The sequence below is a fragment of the Pyrus communis genome, chromosome 4 (assembly GCF_963583255.1).
Source record: "Pyrus communis chromosome 4, drPyrComm1.1, whole genome shotgun sequence".
NCBI lineage: Eukaryota > Viridiplantae > Streptophyta > Magnoliopsida > Rosales > Rosaceae > Pyrus > Pyrus communis.
In genome coordinates this window covers 4,260,350-4,284,908 of record NC_084806.1, presented here as the reverse complement: position 1 = coordinate 4,284,908, position 24,559 = coordinate 4,260,350, and the positions used below count along the sequence as shown (strand labels likewise).

At 36.2% G+C, this 24,559-nt stretch overlaps 2 protein-coding genes across 5 annotated transcripts; one reads left to right on the top strand and one right to left on the bottom strand.

The window, feature by feature from the left end:
* Positions 1-1,099: 1,099 nt before the first annotated feature.
* LOC137731828 (peptidyl-prolyl cis-trans isomerase CYP23-like) lies at positions 1,100-3,576 on the bottom strand. The gene is made up of 7 exons (XM_068471061.1): positions 3,375-3,576; positions 3,028-3,290; positions 2,831-2,903; positions 2,661-2,750; positions 2,144-2,183; positions 1,547-1,629; positions 1,100-1,467 (listed from the first exon to the last, which is right to left on the bottom strand). The coding sequence occupies exons 1-7, from the start codon at positions 3,528-3,530 to the stop codon at positions 1,447-1,449; spliced, it is 726 nt and encodes a 241-aa protein (XP_068327162.1). The 5' UTR covers positions 3,531-3,576; the 3' UTR covers positions 1,100-1,446.
* Positions 3,577-19,322: 15,746 nt separating this feature from the next.
* Positions 19,323-22,079, top strand: LOC137731113 (F-box/kelch-repeat protein SKIP11-like). 4 transcript variants are annotated; one of them, XM_068470204.1, is made up of 2 exons: positions 19,323-19,687; positions 20,234-22,079. In XM_068470204.1, the coding sequence occupies exon 2, from the start codon at positions 20,303-20,305 to the stop codon at positions 21,629-21,631; it is 1,329 nt and encodes a 442-aa protein (XP_068326305.1). In that variant the 5' UTR covers positions 19,323-19,687; positions 20,234-20,302; the 3' UTR covers positions 21,632-22,079. The 4 variants fall into 4 exon arrangements, with proteins under 4 accessions (XP_068326305.1, XP_068326302.1, XP_068326304.1 ...); XM_068470201.1 differs by having other exon boundaries at positions 19,794-22,079; XM_068470203.1 differs by having other exon boundaries at positions 19,323-20,033.
* Positions 22,080-24,559: the final 2,480 nt, after the last annotated feature.

Genomic DNA, 24,559 nt, shown 5'->3' with positions numbered 1-24,559 from the left:
AGTCCATTCATTGGGACACAACTCCTGGATATGGACGGAATGCAGCTCTCCTACCTAATTGGCCATGTGCTCCTTTCTTTTTCTTATGTTGGACGACATTCTAAATTAGTCTAATTAATGATAACGGTTCGGACTTAGATATAATGGTCCTTTCCTCAAAGAGGTTGAGAGGGTTATTCGTCACCACGGGTTTAGCTTCCTCTTTGTCTTGGATCGCGTCAACCGCTCAAGCGAAGCCAAAAGAGGAGGATTTCCTAAAAGCTCCGATCTAGTGAAAATTCGTTGAGAGAAAGAAGGAATTTGGAGAACTTGAGAATTGAAACGATTCTCGTACTAACATTCTCATAAACACATGAAACTCAAGAGTCAAAATGATTCCAATTCCTATTACTGGTAAGTAAACACGCTCTTAATCCTATATTAATTACATGGTAAATGGATTAAGTCCGATTCGGGCTTCATCAGTAGCAGGCAGCACATGTTATGTTTCCATGAGTCCGAAAGTTTGGAACACATGGGGGAGGCTGAGAGGGTTACCATCTTCCTCCTCACTGCACAGTTTGCTTACTCTTACCAGATTCAGACATGTGACTCTCACTCACTGTGATTCCCATGTTGGTGTAGGCCATCTCATCTCCAACCTTCCTGGTCCATTAGTTTGCTCCATAAATTTCCCCATGCAACACATGACTCCTTGTCTGTAAGGCCAGTAACATGTTTTGGATTGAACCAAATCGACCGTCAACTGAATGTAACTGTGTCGCTTTCGTCTTTACGGTGAATGTTGTGGGGAGATTCACTGAATCTACCACCATACATTTTACGGCCTAAAAGCGATAGGGTACTTCCGGTCGGTTAGGAATTTGACATGTTTCCGATTGTTAAGCGAAGCTGCGTACAAGCGTATATTCTTGTTAGTTCGGTGGTAAAAACCAAAGTAACAATTAACAAGAGTTCAATTCTCCTCCTCCACGTAAGAAAGCCTAACCATGAAACCGAATATAGGGGTACAAAAGATGTATAGCATGATTAACTTGGAATACCGTCACAGACTCACAGTTACATTCTCGTTGAATGGAAGTGTTATCCATACAAGCAATGAAGAATAATATTACCGACAGTAAATCAAACTCCGAATTTCAGACTTTGGATTTGGTTTATAACTAAGCCACCATAAATCCATTATTTGCTTCCCCTTGCATAAGCAACGGTTTCAGCAGTTTCACAGCAAACATCAGGAATCAAATGTGTGGCCTCAACATACATGTCAGCCATTATCAACATCCAGTATAACATCAGGTTTCGACGTTCATTTACAGAGACAATTTTAGTGTCAGAGGTATTCACAGTGGCGGATGCTCGATTGACCCCATAGGTATTGTCTCCCATCTGCTTGAATGGATTTTTGAACTTTTCTCACCCTTTGTAAACTGTTTGCTTGCTATGTCATGGGAAACATTTCATTCTCTACAAAAATGACACAGGATAAGTCCGTGTTTACATTGTAATGTTAAAAAACATCATGTTCGTTGTAACTCTTAGTTACCTGTCTTTCAGTTTCAATGGCAGCTGCAGCAAGCCTCCGCTTCATAATGGACCTCATGTCTTCGCAATTCTCCATCTCGGTGTCTAAAAGTAACACAATCAAGCCATAAACAAAATGTCAATTCATCCAATTTAAATGTGACGATTAAAATCTCCAATGCAACAAACACTGGACCCGTCTTCATTTGGCAGACACGTATCAACAAGGAAAAAAAGTAATGAAAAAGAGAACTTCAGCAATGTGCATGGTTCAGCATTTGGTCTCAAACTTTTCAAAAAACCTACCGCTGCTCCTTAATCCAGTCACTGAAGCTAGTGTCAATACGTATAGCCAAGTTACACTATATCTGAAAATAAACAATTGTGTAACCGTACAGCTCCCACCCCTTCATTTTTCTCGCATCTAAAATCATCATTAATTTTCTCAAGCACGGTACTAGTGAAAGCAATTTACAAAATAGTTACCTTGCACTGCAAGATTATGTGGCTTAAACTTACCTATAGATATCATTTAACGAAGCACCAGATTCCATTAAAATTTCAAGTCATATGAAACTAGTACAAGTAACGAACAAATCAAAGGGTGCTTAATTCTCACCGTAGTAGTATGTTGACAGAATTGTAATGCGCTCGGTGGGCTGGAGGAAAAAAAGGGAAAATAAATTAAAGAGACAATAATGGCTGCTTTATATGACAAAGGCGTAACTGAAGCATAAAAATACTACTAAACTGTAGTAAGAAGCGTGGTTGCTTTACCACATACGATTAATGCAAACAGTTCAAGCATGGAGATAAAACATTTATACAGTAGAGAGTGAGAACCAAATGAATCCACACATAGCAAGACTTTTAGTTTAATTATTATACAGCAACTCAACCAAATATACGTCAAGCTTCCTGGCAGAGTGAAAATGGTTTAGTTTCGACTCCCATCTCTAATACATTTACACATCAGATATAATGGCAATATCTACAGATATTTTATAAGGGTGAAAAGAAGCTATACTATTGTACCCAACATAACACATAAAAACTATAATTCTAAGTTCACAGACATTGACCAATCGATTCTTACCGAAACATAGAAACAAGCAAAAGCATAGGAATAAGCATACCATCACGAAAATCCCTTCGCGACGAGTAGGGAGTTCCTCGAGTGCTTTCAAGGTCTCATCACCTTTAGTAACTTTCCCAAATATTGCATACTGAAAAAGGATTTCTTACTTCAACACATTACCGGTGTCATGCCCGATTCAAAGAAGTCATCAAAGTATAGTCAGCTTACCTTCCCATCAAGATGAGGGGAATCTCCAAGCAGCATTGAGAAGGATGATCCGGCGCTGTTCGGATCTTCGTGCCTACACAAAATATTAATAAAAAAACAACAATTACCCAGATAATAATTCATAATTAAAGACCCGAAAGGGCGAAAACTTCAAATTTCTAATCAAGTAAATCAGAAAGACTCAGACTTTACAGTACCTTCCCATAGAGAGGATGCCCCTGACATGCTTGACGTCACTGAACTCGCCGACCACCGTCTTCACCGCCTCCCTCCGCTGCTCCTCGTTCATCGGAGCCGACCTTCCGCTGGCCACGTCGGCCACTTGGGCGACGAACCCTTTCTCAACCCTAAAGATGTGGTTGGTGTTGTAGCCGCCGAGGCGGACAAGCTTGAAAATGTGCTCCACAGTCTTCGGCGCGACGGTCGGGTAGAACCCAAATTCAATGTCGCCATAGTTGGTCTGCAAGATTACGCAAATCAAAATCCAAATTCTTCCCCAGAAATTCACATTAATTTCTACTTCGTTTTCAAATCATTTTTTCACCTCAAAAACGACGCGGGTGGATCCGAGCAGCGGGTCCGGAGAAGAAGCGGCGACGAAATTAGTAAGAAACGCGGAGTGAAAGCAAAAGCAACTGATCAGCCCGATCAGTGCTGAATCGCGGTTCAACATTTTCCCACCAAATCTGCCGTCCTTCATCGCATTTCACGTCAACAACCAAAAACCACACCTTCTTTTTTTTCCTTTTTTTTTTTTTTTTTAATGAAAACTAATAAAAATAATTTAGCAATTTTGAGTTTTAATAATAATGGTAAATTAAAAAGTAAAATGAATAGTTAAAAAATTTAAAAAATTAAAAAATTTTAAAAAAACTTTAACGAAAAGTTCTGGTACTGTTCACTTTAACGAAAAATCATATTTTTACACTAAAAAGTAAAAAGTCAATCCTGATACTATTCACTTTACTATTTAGTTTGTCGTTAAAACTCAAAGTTTTAAAACTTTTTATTTTTTTTTTTGTTTTTTTAGGTTTTTGATTTTGGTGGTATAGGGCTTTGATTATTTCCGGAGGCCCAAATTTTGTATGTCCAACTCTTGACCTAAAAATCCTACTGGAGGCCCAATGAATTTTGTAAGCAATCCAAAAGTTGTGGTTTGTGGGTCGGTTTTATAACGGAATTGTTATTATTATTCTATAAATGATTCTACAATTTTCTTCTGTTTTTATTTACTAAGGAAGTGTACATGGTAACCTCTTTGCGGAGCTAGTTACACAAAATTGAGTTTAATTTTACATCTGAATCGAGTCGAGATAATGTTGATACATGATATGTCATCTTTTTGAGCAAAAACGACATGTTTTAATGCTTTCATATGAAGAAGAACCTTGACAACATACTTTTTAGGAAACTTAATAGTCTGACGATATGTCTGGTTAGACTATTCTTGCAAAAGCATTCAACTTTTGTTTTGAGTTTCAACCAAGCTCATGTTAGTCTCACTCGGTACGAGAAATGCCATCCAGACGTATCAAGTTTCTTTCATAATTAAACTTTTATTTATCGCATTCTGTCGCGGATTGATCGAAGAGAGTGAAGTTTTGGTTCGCACCACCACCTTTGTTGGCCTTTGTTGGTCCTTTTCGGTATTCACCGTTGTCAACGATGCTACTCTGAGTTCTTTCTTCCTGCATGCTTCCTTGATCATGTGGCGACGGTCCTTAGAGGATTATGCTGCCTCTTTCTTTACAAATTTTAGGTTTCTTGTTGGCGTGATCCATGTGCTTGCGGGGGAGATGGATTGTTGTGTGGTTTTCTGGCGATAGCGAATGCAGCTTCACGAAGCCCAGCTTTTTAGGTTTTTTATATGTTGTTTGTTTGTATGTGTTGGGCTCCAAGGCTGGCCTTTGGGCTTCATCATCTGTGTGTTTAAGGCCCTCTTTCTTGAGCTTAACTTGAATTTTACCCCTTGTCAAAAAAAAAAAAAAAAAAAAAAAAAAGACCCGCATCTTGGTTGAACAAGGCACCATACTTATTTGGGAGCTTTAACGAAAAGCTCCCGGTACTGCTCATATTAACGAAAAATTATATTTTTACACTAAAAAGTCAATTCTCGTACTATTCATTTTACTTTTTATTTTGTCTTTATCGTTAAAACTCAAAATTTTCAATCCATTTTTATTAATTTTCTTTATTTATTTATTTTCTTTTTTGTACGTAAGAAATAGGCCCAACAAGGCCTATGACGTCGAGCCTTCTTTTTCCACGGTCAGAACCCAAAAGATTCCTTATATGTCAAACTTGTTGAAGAGCACTATACATGGGATTGAAACGTTGTCGTAGCACGCAATCATGTTCAACAAACACCCTAGCGGACAACCAAAGACTTCTCCTTTGGACACCAGGTAACGGTGAGTAGCCATCTACGAATTTTACAACGTCAAAGGGACTGAGCAATGTCTTTGATTTGGAAAAGTCTCGAGTAAAATGGTTCACGAGATATTTCACGGATCACCTAATCTTACCAAATTTGAGTGAATTGTCGTATATAGCAGTCTCATTCAAAACTCTATTATTCAATTTAGAGTATCTGTTAGATTAGACGTAAGAGTCGTAATAGCACCCATTTTTTCAATGGCTCTTATCATTTTGGTATTTGCTTCCTAAGCATATTCCCATGTATGCCAAAAAAAAAAAAGAAAAAAAAAGAGAGTTTTTCGTAAGCAATGACATTGATCATCATTGATGCTTCTAGCTAGCTATTAGTAACTTGATTCCTCTCTTCTAATCAATAAGAAATGCATCATTTGTTTGTCAATCAAAATCAAGGAGTTCCCTCACAGAATTTGATTCCACATTTACTTCCAATGGTGGCATTTTTTTCTTCTCTCTTCCAAGTTTCCAACTCAATAAGATTCACTCACTAAGATCATATCATATATCAATATTGGGATCCAATTGGGCCTGACAAGTGTCCCCCTTTAGTTTAACCCAGCCCACTTTTGATTCTACATTGTTCAATTTAAACGTTATCTACGTATCTATTTTTACTTCTCACACTTCCTCATAAGTTTCGGCTATCGGATCGAATAAATTGAAGAAGATCAATAAAAAAAAATTAACAAAGGCATGTGAAAGGTAAAAATTATCTTTTAATTTATATGGTGGTGTTATTTACACCTTGTGCTCAGGGGTGGATCCATTAAGAGGCAAGGAGGTCACCGGACCCTTTGAAATCTGGTAAATCTCCAAGATGACTTGGTGCTGCCCTTTTGAAAGTTAAAGTTGTCCTTCATACCAACTGCTTGATAAGATGTCTCAAAGAGAAGTTGGCCTTATTGAGAGCAATGTTTTTCCCATTAATAATGAAAGCTATAATGCATCATTTTCAAAATATAAAAACATGTCATGGACAATTATATTGTTATTTGTTTTATAAATTGTGAATGATGGAACTATGGTTTAATTTTTAAGATTATTATATATCTAAGAAATGTTTGTGAACTTTCACATGTAACCCTTCGAATGATTTTTCATGAATATACCATTGCATGTGCTTCCTTTTAAAAAAATTTCTTATGATTTTATCGCTTTTTATATGGGATTTTATAACACGCATTGATTTATTTAATACATCGAAACACAGTAGAATTGTCTATTTTATATTTAGTGAATAATCTTCTTCTTATGCTTCGTAATCATAATTTCGGGTCCAAGACACCTTGCTAACAGCCTGTTTTTTCTGTTGAAAATGATCAAATCAGTTTCTCGCATCAATCTAGTTGCATGTTCTGGAAGCATAAAAAATTTGAAAAGCATTCGCACATCCGGGGGAAATAAAAGAAATCTCGAAGACTGGATTATTCAACTCTCTCCATAGTCCATACACACTATCTGCAGCAAAGAAGAGGTCAAACAAAATCAGAGTTGTCTGCTCAACTTTCTAATACTAGTTACACAACAAACCTTTCAAAATCACAATGATGCATGCATGCTGAACGCTTAGACTTGAAAATAGCCAACTAACAATCTATCATGAGTTGCCCTAATTAATGCGTTAATTGCTATCTTATCGGAAAACTCTACTATATATGTTTAGTTCGTAGACTTGATAAATAGATTTTGTTTATCGTGTTCATGTCGTTTTTCGTATCATATATGTTATCTTAATGGATCATGTTGTCCTGTGTAAAATATGTTATCTTAACAAGTTTTTAACTGTAACCCGATAATGACCTAATTCATTAACGGTTTTTTTCATGTCATGTTAATGGGTCATCAAAGAAATTATCATGTCTAATTTCTATATCTAAGAAACGATATCTTATTAGGTTATTAACGGGACCCACTACGACTTGACTTAATAATGGGCCACCTAATAATGGCCCAAATGATTAACATGTTGATTCGAAACCTGTTATTTTCATGTCAGGTTAATAATTCGTATATTGGATTGACAAGCCTAGTTGTATGCAACAATTATGTTAATACCTCTCTTCACGTGCCAAGAAAAATAAGGCAGATACGACTGTGCACGCAATCAAAACTATTGGTTTTTTCTCCTCATATATAGGTATAGTGTAAACTTACATTAATCAACGAAAATCAAATTTAAATCATAATGTCTACCAACAAATTTAACCCTAATAATTTTAGGGCATCCAAACTCATACCTCATCAACTAAAACGCTAACCAGTTGACGGTCATCAGGACCATGTGATGACAATAAACTGCAGAAGATGCCCCACTTCTGCACAACGAGGTAGACACTTAATATGGATGCCATCTCACGTAAAAGTTTGGCAACTTACAACACCATTTAATCAGCCTACAAGAATAGAAAGAAACAAAGCCAACAAAATAATAACAAACAAACGAAGAAATAAAAGACAACGTGGCTCAATCTTTGATCTTGATAACGTAACCAGGTCCTCCTCATCAACTAATTTGGACTTTTGAAATTTGATCTAACGGCTACAAACAGGGGCTTGTTTTAAAAGTTATAATAACTTTAGTCGTTGGATCAAATTTCAAAGACCCAAATTGTTTGATGGGGAGGACTTGGTGGAAAAGATTCACAGAGAATCTCTTTCCTGTAATATATTCTATAATTTCATATAGCGTGCGTATATAATAAAAAATATGTATCTTCTGTTTTTTCAACTTCGGTTTATGTGACCTTCTTGTTTTATTGTCAAGGCTTTCAACATGATCGAAGAAAAAAAAAGTGAGAAGCACTAACTCTTTAGCTTTAAACGTGCATCGAGTTTGAGTGTGGAAGATAGAATCTAGAGTGTTTTATGTGAAAATTTACTAAGCTTAATTTAATTAATTATATTTGGACATCATTTTAATCATCATCATAAAACATCTCCCACTAGCTTTCATTGACATGGCATCATGTACGTGTTGATAAAATGCTAAAAAGAAGGTTTATCTCTCAACCCCACTTGATCATCCATCTTCTTGTATTAAATATCATTTTATGCAAAATAATGCTCCGGGGACATTACGAATAATTTTGATAAACTTAATTAGAAGACACTTACATATGATGATACCAATTACCAACCAACTAATCTTCCATCTCCATCTTATTGAATTTCTGAGATTTGATTGACAATTGCTCTTAACAACATGCAACATTCGCAACTTATTTAAAAAGGCCAAAGAATAAGGGACTTTCGTGTTAGTTAAATTTTAAAAGAGAAATGTTAAGAAAATTCTCTTATAGTGGGACTTTCACGAACTCTCAGTCACCTCATAGTATAACGTTAATTCATGTGCCGACATTATAAAACATTGTGCAAAAAACATAAAATAACAGATAATCGATGAAAAGTCTCACTATTGACTCTCTTTTCTCATTCTAAAAACTCAAGTTTCTTGGTTTCTTTTTCGTTGTTAAAAGACCCTAAGTCACTGTCATGAAGGTAGTCATTACATGCGTATTTAGCTAGGGTTTCAGAGTATTTGTTTTTCTAATCAAAGTCGGTTTGCTTTCGTTTGGCGTAATTCACGGGTTTCGTGATCCCCTCTCTTTACTATTTGTGAATACGACATAAAGCTCTCTCATGCTGCATCTGCAGGTGTCGTATATATCATGCGTTATTTCCATCAGAAAATAAAGATTGAGAGAGAGAAAATAAAAAGATGGGTTTTGAAGCTGACGTTTGCCTAACAAAAATGAAAAATGTATTTTCTCTTTTTCTTAAATAAAAAAAAAAAAAAAACATTTGGAAATTAATGGGAGGGAGAGAATGATGAATACGTCTGTTGTGCAAATGATTTTCTAATCTAACAACTCTATTGTTTGAAAAAAAAAAAAAAAAAAATATGTCTCTTGTATTGACATTTTCTACTTTTTATTTTATTTTATTTTTATGCTTATTGCTGACTTATTTGCTCTAATTACAGAGAATATGGAGAGAGCCCGACCAAACTTGTAAATGTCTAATAATTTTAATAGCATCTCCACTTTATATACACCACCTTTATATTATATATGGACATCTTTGTGACACCATTTTTTTTTACGTAATTTTTTATATAAGTTTATGTGTGACTCAACCGTAATGTATTTCAACAATCTGAGCCGTCTATATTTTAAAACATCATTCATAGATCATTCTTGCAAAAAATTAGACAAATCCAATAATATGAAGACATTTATTTGTAGTTAAAAAGTGAACAGATACGTTCTACAAAGAAAACCTAAACCATTAATCCAATGGTCATACGGTTTTAGATTTTAGAAATTTTTGGTAGACATATCTTTGAGAGAAGACCCAAAAGATAGGCAGTTCGAATCATTAAAATACATTACGGAATGGACCCCACAAAAACTTGTGTCGAAAGTTGTGTAAAAAAAATGTTGTCACAAATCTGCTCCCAATATATATATATGCACATATAACTTTGTACACACATATATACACACATGATTTTATGTGATGTACTGTTATGTGTATGTTTGTATACAAATCGTGTTTATACGCAGCTACATGTATATAATTTTCATTTTTGCTTGAAGTAGAGTGTTTAATGGTTCGAGATCGTTAAACAAAACTAAACATGTCTTAATATTGATCATTTGAAAGGCTTATAAAAGCGTTTAACTCGTAAGCAATGAATGTCATATAAAAAAATAAAAAAAAACCTAACAAGTAGTTGATAAATTATGCAATGTTTGCATAAATTTGGTAAAATAAATAGATCAAATCATTACTACTCCCAACAAACAAATGTATACCAATTATGTGTGAAGATTTTAAACACAAACTTTCCACTTCACTTCTTTTAATAGCGACATATAAAACCCAAACTAACATGCATGCAAAGGTATATTGTCTTGCAAACAACCACATGTCACATGGGTTAGACTCCTCCCTCCACAATTTCACTTGTTTTTCACTCCAACACATCACCACCACAAATTAGTTTCATCTAAATTGGTTCAACACATGTGCATTGAAAATTTTAAAAAATTAAAGTCAATGAGTTATGCGAGACTTGATCATCATCATTGTAATTGTTAATCTTAATTATCGTATAATTAAGTTAGAGAAATGTTAAAAAGATTATCTCGAAATACGACTTTTTATGATTTCATTACCGCCTTACAATTTAACGTTAAATTACATATCAATATTATAAAATAATACGTCAAAAACATGGAATGACATAAAGAATACAAAAAAACCTTTTAAAAGAATTCCGGTATCATTTCTCATTAAGTTAAGTTGGGTGCAGACTGCATACTTGGAAGTTTGGAATGTGTGAGGGTTGCGATTAGTGAGTGGGTGTGATTAAACACCTTTCTCATCGTCCAATAATGCTCCACATGACCATACGTCTTTACAGAAATGACCGACACGTGGTCGGGCCGCATTGGAGAAAAGAATGCCTCGGTTCATGAAAGAGGATTATTACTATTAATAAGTTATTATTATAAAATTTGCTAGTGCACGCCAGAATCTTTTTGTGGGTTGGAGCCTTGGAGGAGGGAGATAGAATAGAGAGTGGAGTTGCTTGGTTTTGAAGTTTGTTTCTTTATCGTACTGAGGAGAAATATTAAGAAAATTATGTTAAAAGTGAGATATTTTGTAGAGTATCTCTTAATTCACAGTTTAATGTTAATTATTGTGTCAATATTATAAAATATTGAGCTAAAAACATAATGTAGTAGAGAATTTACGGAGAATCTTAATTTTGAGAGTGTATTCTCGACATTTCTCCCTATTGGAGTAGACAATAGACATGTAATAATATTAGAGAGACCAAATTTTTAAGCTAAACTTTGTAAATCAAATGATATGATTGTTGATGATTGAATTATGTTGTTTAACATGTTTTTTTCCTATTTGTGATACATTATTTGATTACTAATTAGTTTAAAATTTTGATCGATCTAGTATTACTCTTTATAATACAAATTTTCCTTGATCAATTTGGTTTATTGTAATTTTTTTTTCTTAAGATCCTTAGACATGATGTCTGCATGTGGCCTTGTTTACACCACTTTTCTTGTGTTTATATTTAGTCCTAACAGATAAAATTTAACACAAGTCGGGTAAATGTAGTTTTCCACGTGTATGGTGATGATCGATATGTTTCAAAAATATAATACATTAATGAAAATTATATGCATTGTAACAGTTTGAGTTAAACTATATACATTAATTGCTTGATGCTGCGTAAGGCATTCACTTGGCACTGGAAATCCAGTGGCAGCAAGTCGGAGAGTGATTCTCTATAGCTTGTTCAATCTCTCGGCAACTCGCAGCCTGATAATTCCTCACTCGGTTTGGTTGCTGAGGACATTATGGCATGGTTACAAGTTACAACAACTTCCTGTTTCCATATCTATCATATTCGTCGTTCTGCCAATTGTGTTGTGTAGAAATTGGCCAAGTTAACCTTATTTTTCGATTTTGTTTAATGTTCTATGACTTCAGTATAATGTGAGATCACCACTATCATCTTGATCCTTCAATTTTCAAAAATCATAACTACAGAATATGAATTCCATGGGAAAATTAACTTAGAGAAATAACAATTAGTTCAAAGATTTTGGTTGTTAACTACCTCTTAATTCAATAAAAAAATTATAGGTCTTAATCATGGTTTTCTTATTCAGATTAAACAAAAGTCATAATTTCGTGTTAAAAAATTGTGTGAAAAGTAAAAGCCGGTACAGACGGACATTCTCCCACGTGTTTAGCTTGGGGTTTCTGGATTGGCCGATATAACAAGGAAGCATAGTAGGCCAGCGTATATTTAGAGATATTTTTTCAATGTGTAACATTTAATGTACCGAACTGTGTTTGTAGAGCACTTAAAAAATGCTCTCGCATAATTAGAGAGTAATTTAATTGGACAGTTGACGTTAAAAACTAAAATAAAAAGCATTGAGGCCTTTTTGAACATATTTTACCACCCACCAGGAGCTACCCACGTGCATATGCGACACGTGGCACATATTTCTAAATCAGTGTCTTTTCCCTCAGTAGAAGCGCGCCAAATCTATATCGAAATATTCTTTACAAGGACTGCAAGTGATTACCAAAGTTAGTAATAAGTGATAACAAAATTGTTGTGCTTGACGTTAAAATATTACAATAACGAATACACAAGCAGAGGTATTCCTCCGCACGTGCACACGAGTGTGCGTTTCAAGACTACATGATAAAAAAATGTGTATTTCTGACAAACGATAAAAGAGTTGTAAATACTAATAAGTATTGTTCTCGTTGTCTATTTGTATTGAAGCTCCAAACTCTTCTAACTTCGTGGAGATAAATTATTTGTGCAAACCATGTTGGTAGATGGACAAATGTTTTTCTTCAACGTTTTAATTTGCATTACAAATAACATCGTGAATTATGACCAAGGAAAATTTTTATTGCGGAATTTTGGAAAGAAAAAAATAATAATAATGACACAATATCTTCGTTTGATGGAGATGAAATTATATAGCATTTTGAACACCAGGTTAATACTAAACCCAACGGTAGAGCACAAAATTGGTGTCTCTGCTTGTTTTTTATTTGTTTGGCAGTTAGTTGGTGTATACAGGGGCGGATGGAGATTGGAATCAAGGTAGTTCCACAATAATCTAGAGTTTAGGAAGTATATATATGAAGGTCTTTCGAGGACTTTTCAAATGTTTGGCATGCGTATCTTTTGTGCCTACCAAGTATTTGATTGATGTTTGCTATGCATGTCTCGACAGGTTGCATTAATAACATTCCTCATCAGGTTACCTCGACATGTGTCGCGCAACATGATTTTGGCTAATAACAACAAACTCACTGAGTGTTCGATGAAATGCCGTGAGTAAACTGATTTTTTTTTTTTGGCTCATTTCAGCCTATTTTTCAATCTAAAAACTTGTATTTAACATCAAGATCCTCAAAGTTCAAATTCTAAACCTTCCACGCTATGTGCATCGAACTCACAATAAATATATGACAACTCGTATTCTTATAACTTGAAGTTACTTAATCCTACTAGGCGCGGCTGAACAGAATGATTGTTTAGATTTTATTTATGTGCTTTATCTGGTTGTGAATGGTTTCTACCTGTTTTTTGTTGTGTACTGTGTTCATAATAATCAGATAAACGTCCAATCCAATCTTTTATCAGCCACGCAAACAAGATAATCTAAATTAATTCGTTTAATTGACACTTCATCCCCTAACCCCTCTGCCACTATTTTAATATATATTATCTTTTATTTCATTTTGTAATTTAACAAATGTTAAGGGAGTCTTTCTGAAGTACGACACTCTATGAACTTTTTATTAGTTGATGTTTTTGTCACATATTTTATAATATTATTATAAAAATTATTGTTAAATTATAAAATGCTAGATGATTTGTGAAATATTATATTTTAAGAGAGTCCCTTGCATTTATCTTCCTTATCTTATCCAAAGGGACCAGGGCCTTCCTTTTTGGAGGTTTAAATTTTATTTGATTTGACTCGAGCTTTTGCCTACTTGGAATTCTCCACCGAAAGGCAAATTAGTTTCCTTTTTCTTTTTCTTTTTTCCTTCTATTTTTAGGAAATTTTGGGGTAGTTAAAAGTGAAAAATAGAATTAAAAAAAAGGAGGGTTCCAGGTAACATATGAATATGATCATTAACTTCATGGTCATAGGTGGGAATGCGTCGATGTGATCCTAACCTAACTTATATAATTATATGTAAATAGTAAAAAGTTTAATAAAAATATTTGGAAATGATCATTGAGAATGTTGGCATGGTAAAAGTTGATGAAGGTAATTAATTTGACACGTCTCTCTCTCTCCCGCATGAATTAGACTTTTCTAGCTCGAACATGTCCACACGTAATTTTAACATGCTACTGTCCAAAGTGATACTTCAAAGTAAAAAAGAATAATAATTGATTGAAACATTTTGGAGTTTTGACGGCTTTTTTTCATGTTAACAATTTGGTTGAACAAAAAACATGATGAAGTTTACCAACTTGTTTGGCAAGTGTCAAGAATGAAGCCCAAAAAGATTGAATCTTTAAGGAATTTTCAACTTGGCTCGCACCTTTCACACTAGACGAGCAACTAACGTTGTGGCATATGAATTTGCTAAGTTGGTCTTAATTTTGTATAATTAAATAAGCCGTTTCGCTTAAGAAAATATTTTATACGCTGTAGAGCTCTAAACTATTTATTATCTTTATTTAAAAGATATCTTTACTTATAGGTAGAGGTGTAACTCAGACGGGTTGGAAGGTCAACCCAACTTTTACAATTTGGGCTCGGGTTCGGTTTGCTCAACTTTTTTAAAATTAAAATTCAATCCCGCAAATTGTATCCGTTATAAAGTTAAACTAAATATGAATGTTCAACCATGAAAAGTTTGAATTAAAATACAAGAAATACCAAAGCTAGTACCAAAAGAAAAGAAAAAAAGAAAGAAAGAGATGAACACTTCATTGTCCAAGGCTAGAATCAAGTCTTTGTAGAGCATGAGACCCCAGTGCCAAAAGAGTTGTGTAGAAAAAACCACCATCACTCATTTTCATCCAGCATCGGAAGAAAAATAACAGCTTAGGTTTCATATGCCTCGCCTTGAATGAAAAATTACTAAAAGTGTACTGCACGTCAACAGTTGGAGCACCGAAGTCCACCAAACTACCACATTCATCCCCCTCAATCAGACATACAATAGTCAGGTAGGTAAAATAATAATCCCACTGGAATGAACCAGGGTCAAATTTGGATCAAATGGATGATTGTGCCACTAAACATTTATGAATTCAAAGTCAGATTGTTGGTAGATTTCAGGAACAATTCAAATCTTTGGTACATCCTTCTAGTCCATATAATTCCATATCAACTTGGAAGTAGTAAGAGTTATGGGTGATCCTAACAGCTCTATGTGCCACACCAATGAACGGGTTCGGGTTGATTCGGGCGAGCAAATGATCAACCTAACTTAACCCAATCAATGAACGGGTTGAAATCGGGTTGAGTTCAGATGAGTTATAACTAAAAAAAAAATTCACTTATTCGGATTTAAAGTCGGGTTGAGTTCGGACGGATTCGGGTTGGCCCAACCAAAATTACACCCCTATTTATAGGGTATACATGTGTTTGATCGATCTACCTCATTTTGACTGAATATAACATTTCATCCTTGTAAATCACTTACATCGTATTTTATTATACATTAATGTTTACACGTTCATCCTATTTGGACAAATGTTATAATTCACCCTTGTAATGCGTAATTAATTTTTATGGTAATTTTTTTAAGAGAAAAGTTAAGAAGACTCTCTTAACGTGTGACTTTTCATAGACTATCTGCCACTTGAGACTCTTCATGAATACTCTATCACCTCATAGTTTAACCTCAATTTTCGTGCTAATATTACAAAACATTTTGCAAAAAAACAAGAGGTGGCAAAAAGCTTATGGAGAGCTCTAATTTTGAGAAGGTCTCCTTAACATTTCTCAAATTTTAAATAATCTACGCAAAAAAGATCAATTATAATAATTTAAGAGTTTTGTTATTCACATTCCAAAATTCTCATTTTGTATTCCAAATTTTCTATGATTAGAAGGAAAAATACATTTGTAAGAAGTGTAGAATAAAATTTTTGGAGTGCCAGTAATAATTCTCTAATTTAAAATTCAATATTATCTACACTAAGACCTACTCTAACCCTTTGAGTAAACTCAAATTTGAGATTCTAAACTTACCTCAGCTTGCTCCAACCCTTGGGGCAAATATGAGTCTTAACCCAAAACTCATTTATGGGGTAAATTTTGGGTTAAGATTCCCCCTGGGTTAGTGGGGCTGGTCCATCATATATGTATATTTGACACACCCCGACCGAGATCGGAGCGTGTTGGCCGTCACACGAAGGTGACGTAGCCATGTGCACGTGCGGAAGCTAATAAAGTAGTAATATAAAAGTACGAATAATTAAAAACTAGCATACAAGGTACTAAAACAAGTGCTAGCAAGTGAGATACAATTTCAGAGCAGGTCTATAGCAGCCCAAACGAAAACGACAACAGTAGTACGCCCGAAGGCGACCCTACAATGGTGAGTGTCTGTCAAAAACGCCAGAAATCCCTCCGGGAAACCACCGCAACGGCTAAGCAACTAGAACCTGGAGGGGCGCAAAACAAAAGCGTGAGTGGGCAAAAACAAAGCTCTTTGAAAACCATTTAGCAAAATACATTCTAACCCCTCGCCATAAAACCTGTATACTTCCCAGAAAATAAACATGTATACATATGTATAGATATGCCAATCATGCTCAAACTATGCCATGTCAAAGCCTCATAATGATATGCAAGTGCTCAGGTATGAATCATATCAATATCATGTAATCTGGCAGCCGGAGTCACCTAACGTGACCTGTACGGCTGCATCTAGAGCTCAAATCTCAATCTCAATATCTAAACCTGCCCACGAGTCGGAACCACCTAAAGTGGTCTGTACGACAGGCATGGGTGTAAACAAGTGCTACGATCACGTGAAGACTGGGCGAATAATCGCGGGTCACCTACGAGTCGGAACCACCTATAGTGGTCTGTACGACAGGACTGTGCACCTACCTTGAATCCAAGGTGAGTATAAGGTGCGGGAGGTGAACATCACGTGAAGGGCTGTGCCCTGGCCACGGGCGGGAGCACTAACACGGGGGGTACAGGTTATGAGCTCTCTAACTATCTCACACCATTACTGAAACATAAACATAAACAACGCTTACCTGGCACTTACCTGTGCGTCCACAGCACCCAATTATGCATATGTATATGTATGCCACTACTAATGCATGTGATTATGCATAAACGAAAATAAATGGTGCATGGCATAACATAATTAGCCCTTTTTAAATAAATTTCTGGGAATAAAATTGTATATAGGTATATACGGAAAACAAAAGCCCACTCACTGATATGTAGAAGGGTCGTAGCCCCCTGCCTTGCGTGTGCACGCTCGTCCTCGGGGTACGTGTCACCTATATGCGAAATAGCTATAAAAACGTTAACTTTAAAGCACATAACCAACTTCTCGTAATAACTTCTCATACATTGCTCAAAATGGACAAATGAATATACCAACGTGCTCTACACAACCTCAGGATCACAACCATATTTTTAAAATAATTTTTGGACCCCTCACGCGCCCCCACGCGCCAAAATAGGCACGGACCTACGCGCCCCCCATGCGCGGCCACGTGCCATGCACACTGACGGCGTCAATTGACGCTGTCAGGAATATTCCGTTAAAATTTGGAATATTCCGTTAAAATTAACCGGATACCGTTAACGGCGTCAGGAATATTCCGTCAGAATTGACGGAATATTCCGTCACCTTCTTCGTTCAATCTCCGACGCCGGAAACTGGGAAAACCTGCAACTTGGGTTTTCTCGTTCATTTTTCCACCATTCTTCACGTTTCTTGCACCAAACTAAAGCCCTAAACTAGTAGAACACAACCATACAAGTTTTAAGGTCTAAAACTCACTAGATTATACCTGTGCAAACTCTCCAAAACCGGCCAACATAGAACAGGACGATCCCGACGTCCAAATTTGTCCAACGAAGCACTCCGAGGCTCCTTGGGACCTCACGAACACAACTACAAGCTTCAAAAGTCCAAAAACACGCTAGAATGAGTTTGCATGAATAGTAACTAAAACGGACCTCGTCGAATCGACGTGAAAACGGCTACAACCTTACCTGAAAATGGTACCACTGGACTCCTCACAGTCTCACGAACTTGATGGTGTGCTTGGTTCCCTCGATCTGTTAAGGTTTGAGGGGTTTTGGTGTGTGTCCGTACGTTTGCAGTGGAAATGGGAGCTCGGGGGAGAGAGAGAGACAGACAGGGAAAAGAGACAGAGAGAGACAGGAAGTGTGAATGTGTGTGTGTGTGGCCCAGCACATGCCACAACACACAAAACAACCAATAATGTCAAAGAACGAACTAGGGGTAATTAGGTAATTTCACACGTGCGTTCTAATAATCCCGGGACGGGATGTCACAATATTTGTTTAGTTTTATATTTATAAATTCATTGAATCCAATAACTAAGATTTAATATGATCAAATCCAACTGTAAAAAAAAAGGTCCTAACTGTCCAAATTTAAATCCAACGGCTAAAGTAATTAGAAAAAATTCTTTTATGTGTTTCATATTATTTCATAGTGTTCCACGAGTTTTATGGCGTCAATTTAGTGATTTTTCAATATTTATCGGAATCTAAATATTTTTAGGTTAAAATGTTCATAAAATTAAATTAGAATAGTCTGCATAATTTTATTTTATTTAAAAAAAAAGTTACTTTAAGAAAAAAATTATCATAAATTCATTATTTAATAATCTCGAGCTAAAAGTTTAACCTAGAAGGGCTGGAGGAGAAAAATGTTTTTGGGTTTAAAAATTTACGTTTTAACCCAAAGGTTGGAGATAGTCTAAGGGGGTGGGGGTGGGCTTAGTCTCACAATGGACTAGCAATAATGTGATTCAAATTCGCATTTGGCGAGAATCGAACCAAAACCTTTTACTTATAAGTGAAGAGGAATACTACTGGACCGAAAACCTACCTCTTACTTATAAGTAAAGAGGATACCACTAGACCGTAATACTTATAATAGTGTTATGCTAAGACACACGCATAATTGTTTTACTAATGTTATAATATAAATTCATAGCATATCAATGATGTAATTTATTATCAATTTGTTAATTTAACTTGTACATTAATAATGCCATATAACGATAGGTGAACTTAAAAGTTTTTTTTTTTATCTTCTGATGTGTTTGAAAATGTTTTTAGAACGGTTAAAGATGCGACAAAAGTTTCTTTGAAACCATTACAAAAAGTGCAAGTTACGTAATTAATACTTCTTCTAAAATGCACTTCAGATACTTTTAAAACTTTCATCAAAATATTTTTAGTCATTTTAAAACCAATTTCAACCCAGCAATCCATCACATCTTCTCTTCCTTCTATTAATCAACGCATTATATAATACTATTTTAGGATCTTAAAAAGTAACCTAGAAATATTAAGCCAACAAAACCAAAAAATAAAATATAATTTATAAATGCAAAATGAATGGTTTAAGAGAGAAAGGGGGCCTCGCTAAAGATATTGGCCAAAGCTCAGAGCTTTCTCTGATTTGCAGAGAGTATCCAAAGGACAGACAATTGGGGAGAGAGAGACAGAGAGAGAGAGAAAACTGCGAAGAACAGAAACAGAGAGTTTGGAGTTACAGTTAAGAGAGAAAGAGATAGATAGAGAGAGAGAGAGAGCGAGAGATTTTGAAAATTCCAAGCAGGTCCTTTTTCTTCTTATCCAATCCGTAAGTCCCTCGCATTTCTTTATTCTCTCCTTTTTAGCTTTGTGTTATTTTTTCTGGGTTAATTATAACTTAAACTCTGATTTCCATTGCTTTTTTTGCTCATTAGATTCGCTGGGTTTACAGATTTTAAAGGTTCAACATCGACCCGATGTTCATTTCTGAAATACATGAATTTTCCTTTTTTTTATTTTGGGTATAAATTATCTGTGAAACTATGGTTTTGATTTGACTTTTGAAAGAAGAAAAGAAAAAGATAACTGAGAGATTGGTTTTTGAAGAAAACCCATCTGGATCGTTGGTCGATTGGATTTGGAAGGCTGAAAGTTCGACAGATAGTTCTGAAAAAGTAAGACTTTCTTCATCCGGTTCATGCAATCAGTGATAAAGATTGGGGTTTTATACTATTTCTGACAAATAAAATTGAACTTCTTTTTACTTTTGAATGGAATCTGATAGGTTGTATTTTGACTGAATTTTCTGAGGGACTTGGGGATTGGATTTGTTCGAAAATTTATCTTTGGAATTTTTCGATTTCTTTTTACCCAGAGATAAGAGGCTTTTGGATAGGATTTGGGTCTGAATTTGGTGGCCTTCCATTGATTGTTTCACGGAGAAATGTTGGAGGGTCGGTCCTGCTTGCTTTCGAGGGTGTTTCCGAACTTTTGCCAGCCTGAAAGCGAGTGGCCTTATATGACTTACCGCCGTCTCGAAGATATTGCCAACGGAAAGCGTCCATTGGGGTTCGACGGCAGCGAGGATGACGAAGAGCATCGGGAGAGGAAGTTGTGTAAGCTGTTGGATTGTTGTGACATGGTGGAGACTGAGATGAATCAGTCTTCGTGTGAGCAATCGGACGATCAGCAGCATTCTGGGGTTCCTTCAGATTCGGATAACCTTATACATAGGATTGGTAGGGATAACTCGATCAGCTGCCTAATTCGCTGTTCTAGGTCTGATTATGGTCTCATTGCCTCTTTGAACCAGAGCTTCCGCTCGTTAGTTAGGAGTGGGGAGCTCTATAAACTGAGGAGGCAGAATGATGTCACTGAGCACTGGATTTATTTCTCTTGCGACCTACTTGAATGGGAGGCCTTTGATCCCAACTACGGCAGGTGGATGCACTTGCCGAGGATGACTTCCAATGAATGTTTCATGTGTTCCGATAAGGAATCTTGCGCTGTGGGAACTGAGCTTCTTGTATTTGGTAAGGAGGTGACTTCCCATGTAATCTTTAGGTATAGTATTTTGACAAACTCGTGGTCTTCTGGAATGAGGATGAATGCCCCGAGATGCTTGTTTGGATCTGCCAGCCTTAAGGAGATTGCAATTTTGGCAGGTGGTTGTGACTCGCAGGGAAATATACTCAGCTCCGCAGAGCTATATAATTCTGAGACTCAGACTTGGGAGATGCTCCCGAGCATGAATAAGCCCCGGAAGATGTGTTCTGGGGTTTTTATGGATGAAAAGTTTTATGTTATTGGCGGGATTGGGGGAAGTGATCCAAGGGTTCTTACATGCGGTGAAGAATATGATTTAAAGGCAAGAACATGGACAGAAATACCTAACATGTCTCCTGGACGGAGTGGTGCAGCCAGAGAGAATGATGTGCCTGCAGGGGAGGCACCGCCTCTGGTTGCAGTGGTAAATAATGAATTGTATGCTGCTGACTATGCTGACATGGAGGTGAGGAAATATGACAAGGAGAGAAGAGTGTGGTTGACGGTGGGGAGATTGCCTGAGCGGGCTGCCTCAATGAATGGTTGGGGTCTTGCATTCAGGGCTTGTGGAGACCGGCTTATTGTTATTGGCGGGCCAAGGGCTCTAGGCGAAGGTTTCATAGAGATCAATGCATGGGCTCCAGGTGAAGGTCCTCCACAGTGGAACTTACTTGCCAGGAAGCAATCGCGTAACTTTGTCTATAATTGCGCGGTGATGGGGTGCTGAAGATACGGATGTTTAAGATTGGATTGTCCGTCAACACAGGAGTCTTGCTAATTGGTAATTCCCCCTTTCCTTTTTGATTGTTGAATCCCTTTCGGGCGGGGTGAGAATGGGGAAGAATTTCAAATTTTACTCAAGATTCAATTCAATGTTTCCTTCCTAGGTATGACATCTTGAGTAAACTTTTTCTTTTTCAAACTTTTATTGATTTTCCTCTGATGGAATTTGTCTTCCCCCATTTTTAGTGACATGAGAAATTTTAAAGGTTGGTATCATGTAGGATATGAACAGGTTCAATAATTTCAAGTACCAACACATTGGTAGGGTTGTCTCCAGTGCTTGCTCAAGCTTTCTAAAATACACACAACTAGTCTTGCGGGTTTCGCCTTCTTACTTGTATTTGTGTTGTCTTCGAAAGCGGAAATAAAAATTATGACAGCTCCTTATCTTTCATGCTGGCTTATGTACTGTTTACGTTTAATCTTCGAGTTCTTGTGAATTATTGTGTGAAGAAATATTTATTCTTCGTCAATGTTTACGGTACTAAGGGTGCAATGTGTGTGCTTTGATTACATATAAAGAACAATGAAGACAGAGGCAGACAGAATAATCTGATGTCGAAAGACTCAGTGATGTATTCTGTTCCGGTTACAATCGATGTAAAAAACTTCCGATTTGATAGCTTCTGATCGATGCATGCAACATTTTCCCGTTGTTAGCAAAACGAAAGTTCCTGCATGTAGGAAGCAATGATGGTTCGTTTGTGCAAGTACGTGTGGCTTGGTATATGCATTTTCCTCTTGTTACCATTGCTTGTAGGTTACGGGATTTGTTATTGGCACTCTTCTTTCAACTTTTCTCCAATAAAAAAGAACGAGTGGAGTGAAAGATGACTATTTCGAGTCGAATAATCGATTCCCGCCAATGGTTTTCTTTCTGGGTTAAAATTAGGGTGGCGATTAATGCTTTTATATGTCTACTTTTGGTTTGTTTGAACACCAAAGGTTCGGCACAACTTAGCTTTTTGTGATTTTTAAGTTCTGAGTAGTTGTTCGGCGAAACGTCATTCTACAGTTACGTGATATTATCAATTTACTCACGTATAACATGTGGATTTTGTTGTTCGTATCATAGATCTACAGCGCTTGTTAACTATGTTGTCCATTTTTTACTATAACGGCTGGGTTGGTAACATTACGTCCGTTGCACTAAATAATTCCGATATTGGGACTTAATGGGCTTTTGTAAAGGGTGCTCTTATTGATAGCTCCCCAAATGGGCTCCTCCCTTTCTCACCAACAAACTATCAACTAACCAGATAGTGGGCCTCTACTTTTGTAGCCCATGCAGGCCCTTCTGAAGACATTTTAATATTTGCTCGCCCCATGCTTCGTACTCGCCTGTTTTACTGGTCAAGCAAGCAAAATCCCAATTTCTAAGTTAGTAAACGCGCTCTAAATTAATTAAGTGGGAATCGTCCGTCACATTTGAATTTCCTCTCGTATTCTTATTTTTCCCGATTCATAACTTTACTCATTCCAAATAAATAAACACGACTTAAAACTCAAACTTGAGTTTGATTTTCATCTTCCCTTTTGGTAGGTGATTGATTAAAGCAGCACCTAGTGCAAGAACTAGGAACCAAAACAAACCTGGAGAACATGGTATGCACTGTTGCCAAATCAAACAGACAGACGCATGAAAGAAACCAAGAGCAGTCTTTGTCTTCCCCGTTGGTTTTGGTCTAAAATCAAAACCAGGTGCCCAGGTGTCAAATGCAAATTGGAGAACAATACAAAAAAACCCATATCTACCAAGCATCTCCAGCTCCCCAAGCTGATTGGTCCTTTTTTGTTTGATGTTTTTAACTTTTATATAAATAAATCAACACAAAACTTATGTCCGAATTGATCTAAATTATTCATGTTCATGTCGTTTTTGTATCATACAATTTATCTTAACGGGTCGTGTCGTATCATACATATTATCTTAATGGGTTCTTAAAGATGAATGAATAACGATCTGATTCATTAACGGGTCAAGTCGTTTCGTGTCTGGTTAATGGGTCATGTAAGAAATTATCGTGCCTAATGTCTAGATGTGGCAAACGAATCTCATCAAGTTCTTAACAGGTGACTGGATAACAACTCAATTTGTTAACGAGTTCTTAACAGGTAACCCAAAAATAATTCAACTCGTTATCAGATTGACCCAAAACACGTTATTTTCATATTGTTTCTTGTCAGATTAACGGATCTTACAAAAAATTATCATACCTACTTAAAACGCAAATAAAACCCATGTTTATTTTTTCAGGAGCAGTTGTAACTGTTCAATTAGTGCGCAATAATGCACAGAACTAGGTGCCCCATAAAATAAATCAGCAACATAAAGTTGCAAAAGCCAGCTAAGAATTCGTTAGTGGTGGATAACATAATCCCATCAGCATTGGATTTTGATGGCCCAAATAATGGCTTTTCCTCATGTTCTTCTCTCCCACTAATTTGATAACATGGGATGGGATGGGATAAAAAATAGGAGATAGGTTTACTTTTGAACCCACATAATAATGTATATAATACTAGAACTAGGTGAGGCATCCATCCTAGATTGGGTCTCCAATTTTAGTATCATAAAAGCAAGAATTTCGTCAGTGTAATTGTTACATCGTAACAAAGTTCTGATCAATTTGCTAGTGCTATAACATATGTATTTACGTATTAATATTATACTATAGATTCATGACATAATAACAATATCGTGCTAAATCATAAATTCTGAGCTCTCATGCGTTATTCTCGCAATATCCCTCCACTCCCGCATGTCCTTATATCTTGTCCGCCACCATAGCTTTATATTACTCTTAGCATCTCGGGTGCCAACGAATACATCTAATTATGTTTGCATATTATAAAACGTAAATTATTAACA

What these genes read in the sequence shown, in the direction of transcription:
- LOC137731828 (XM_068471061.1), bottom strand. Translation starts at nt 3,530, where the DNA reads ATGAAGGACGGCAGATTTGGTGGGAAAATGTTGAACCGCGATTCAGCA. An exon ending in CCCCTCATCTTGATGGGAAG is followed by an intron (nt 2,751 to 2,830) that starts GTAAGCTGACTA and finishes ATCCTTTTTCAG; the next exon opens with TATGCAATATTTGGGAAAGT. An exon ending in CCATTGAAACTGAAAGACAG is followed by an intron (nt 1,468 to 1,546) that starts GTAACTAAGAGT and finishes TCATTTTTGTAG; the next exon opens with AGAATGAAATGTTTCCCATG.
- LOC137731113 (XM_068470204.1), top strand. Translation starts at nt 20,303, where the DNA reads ATGTTGGAGGGTCGGTCCTGCTTGCTTTCGAGGGTGTTTCCGAACTTT.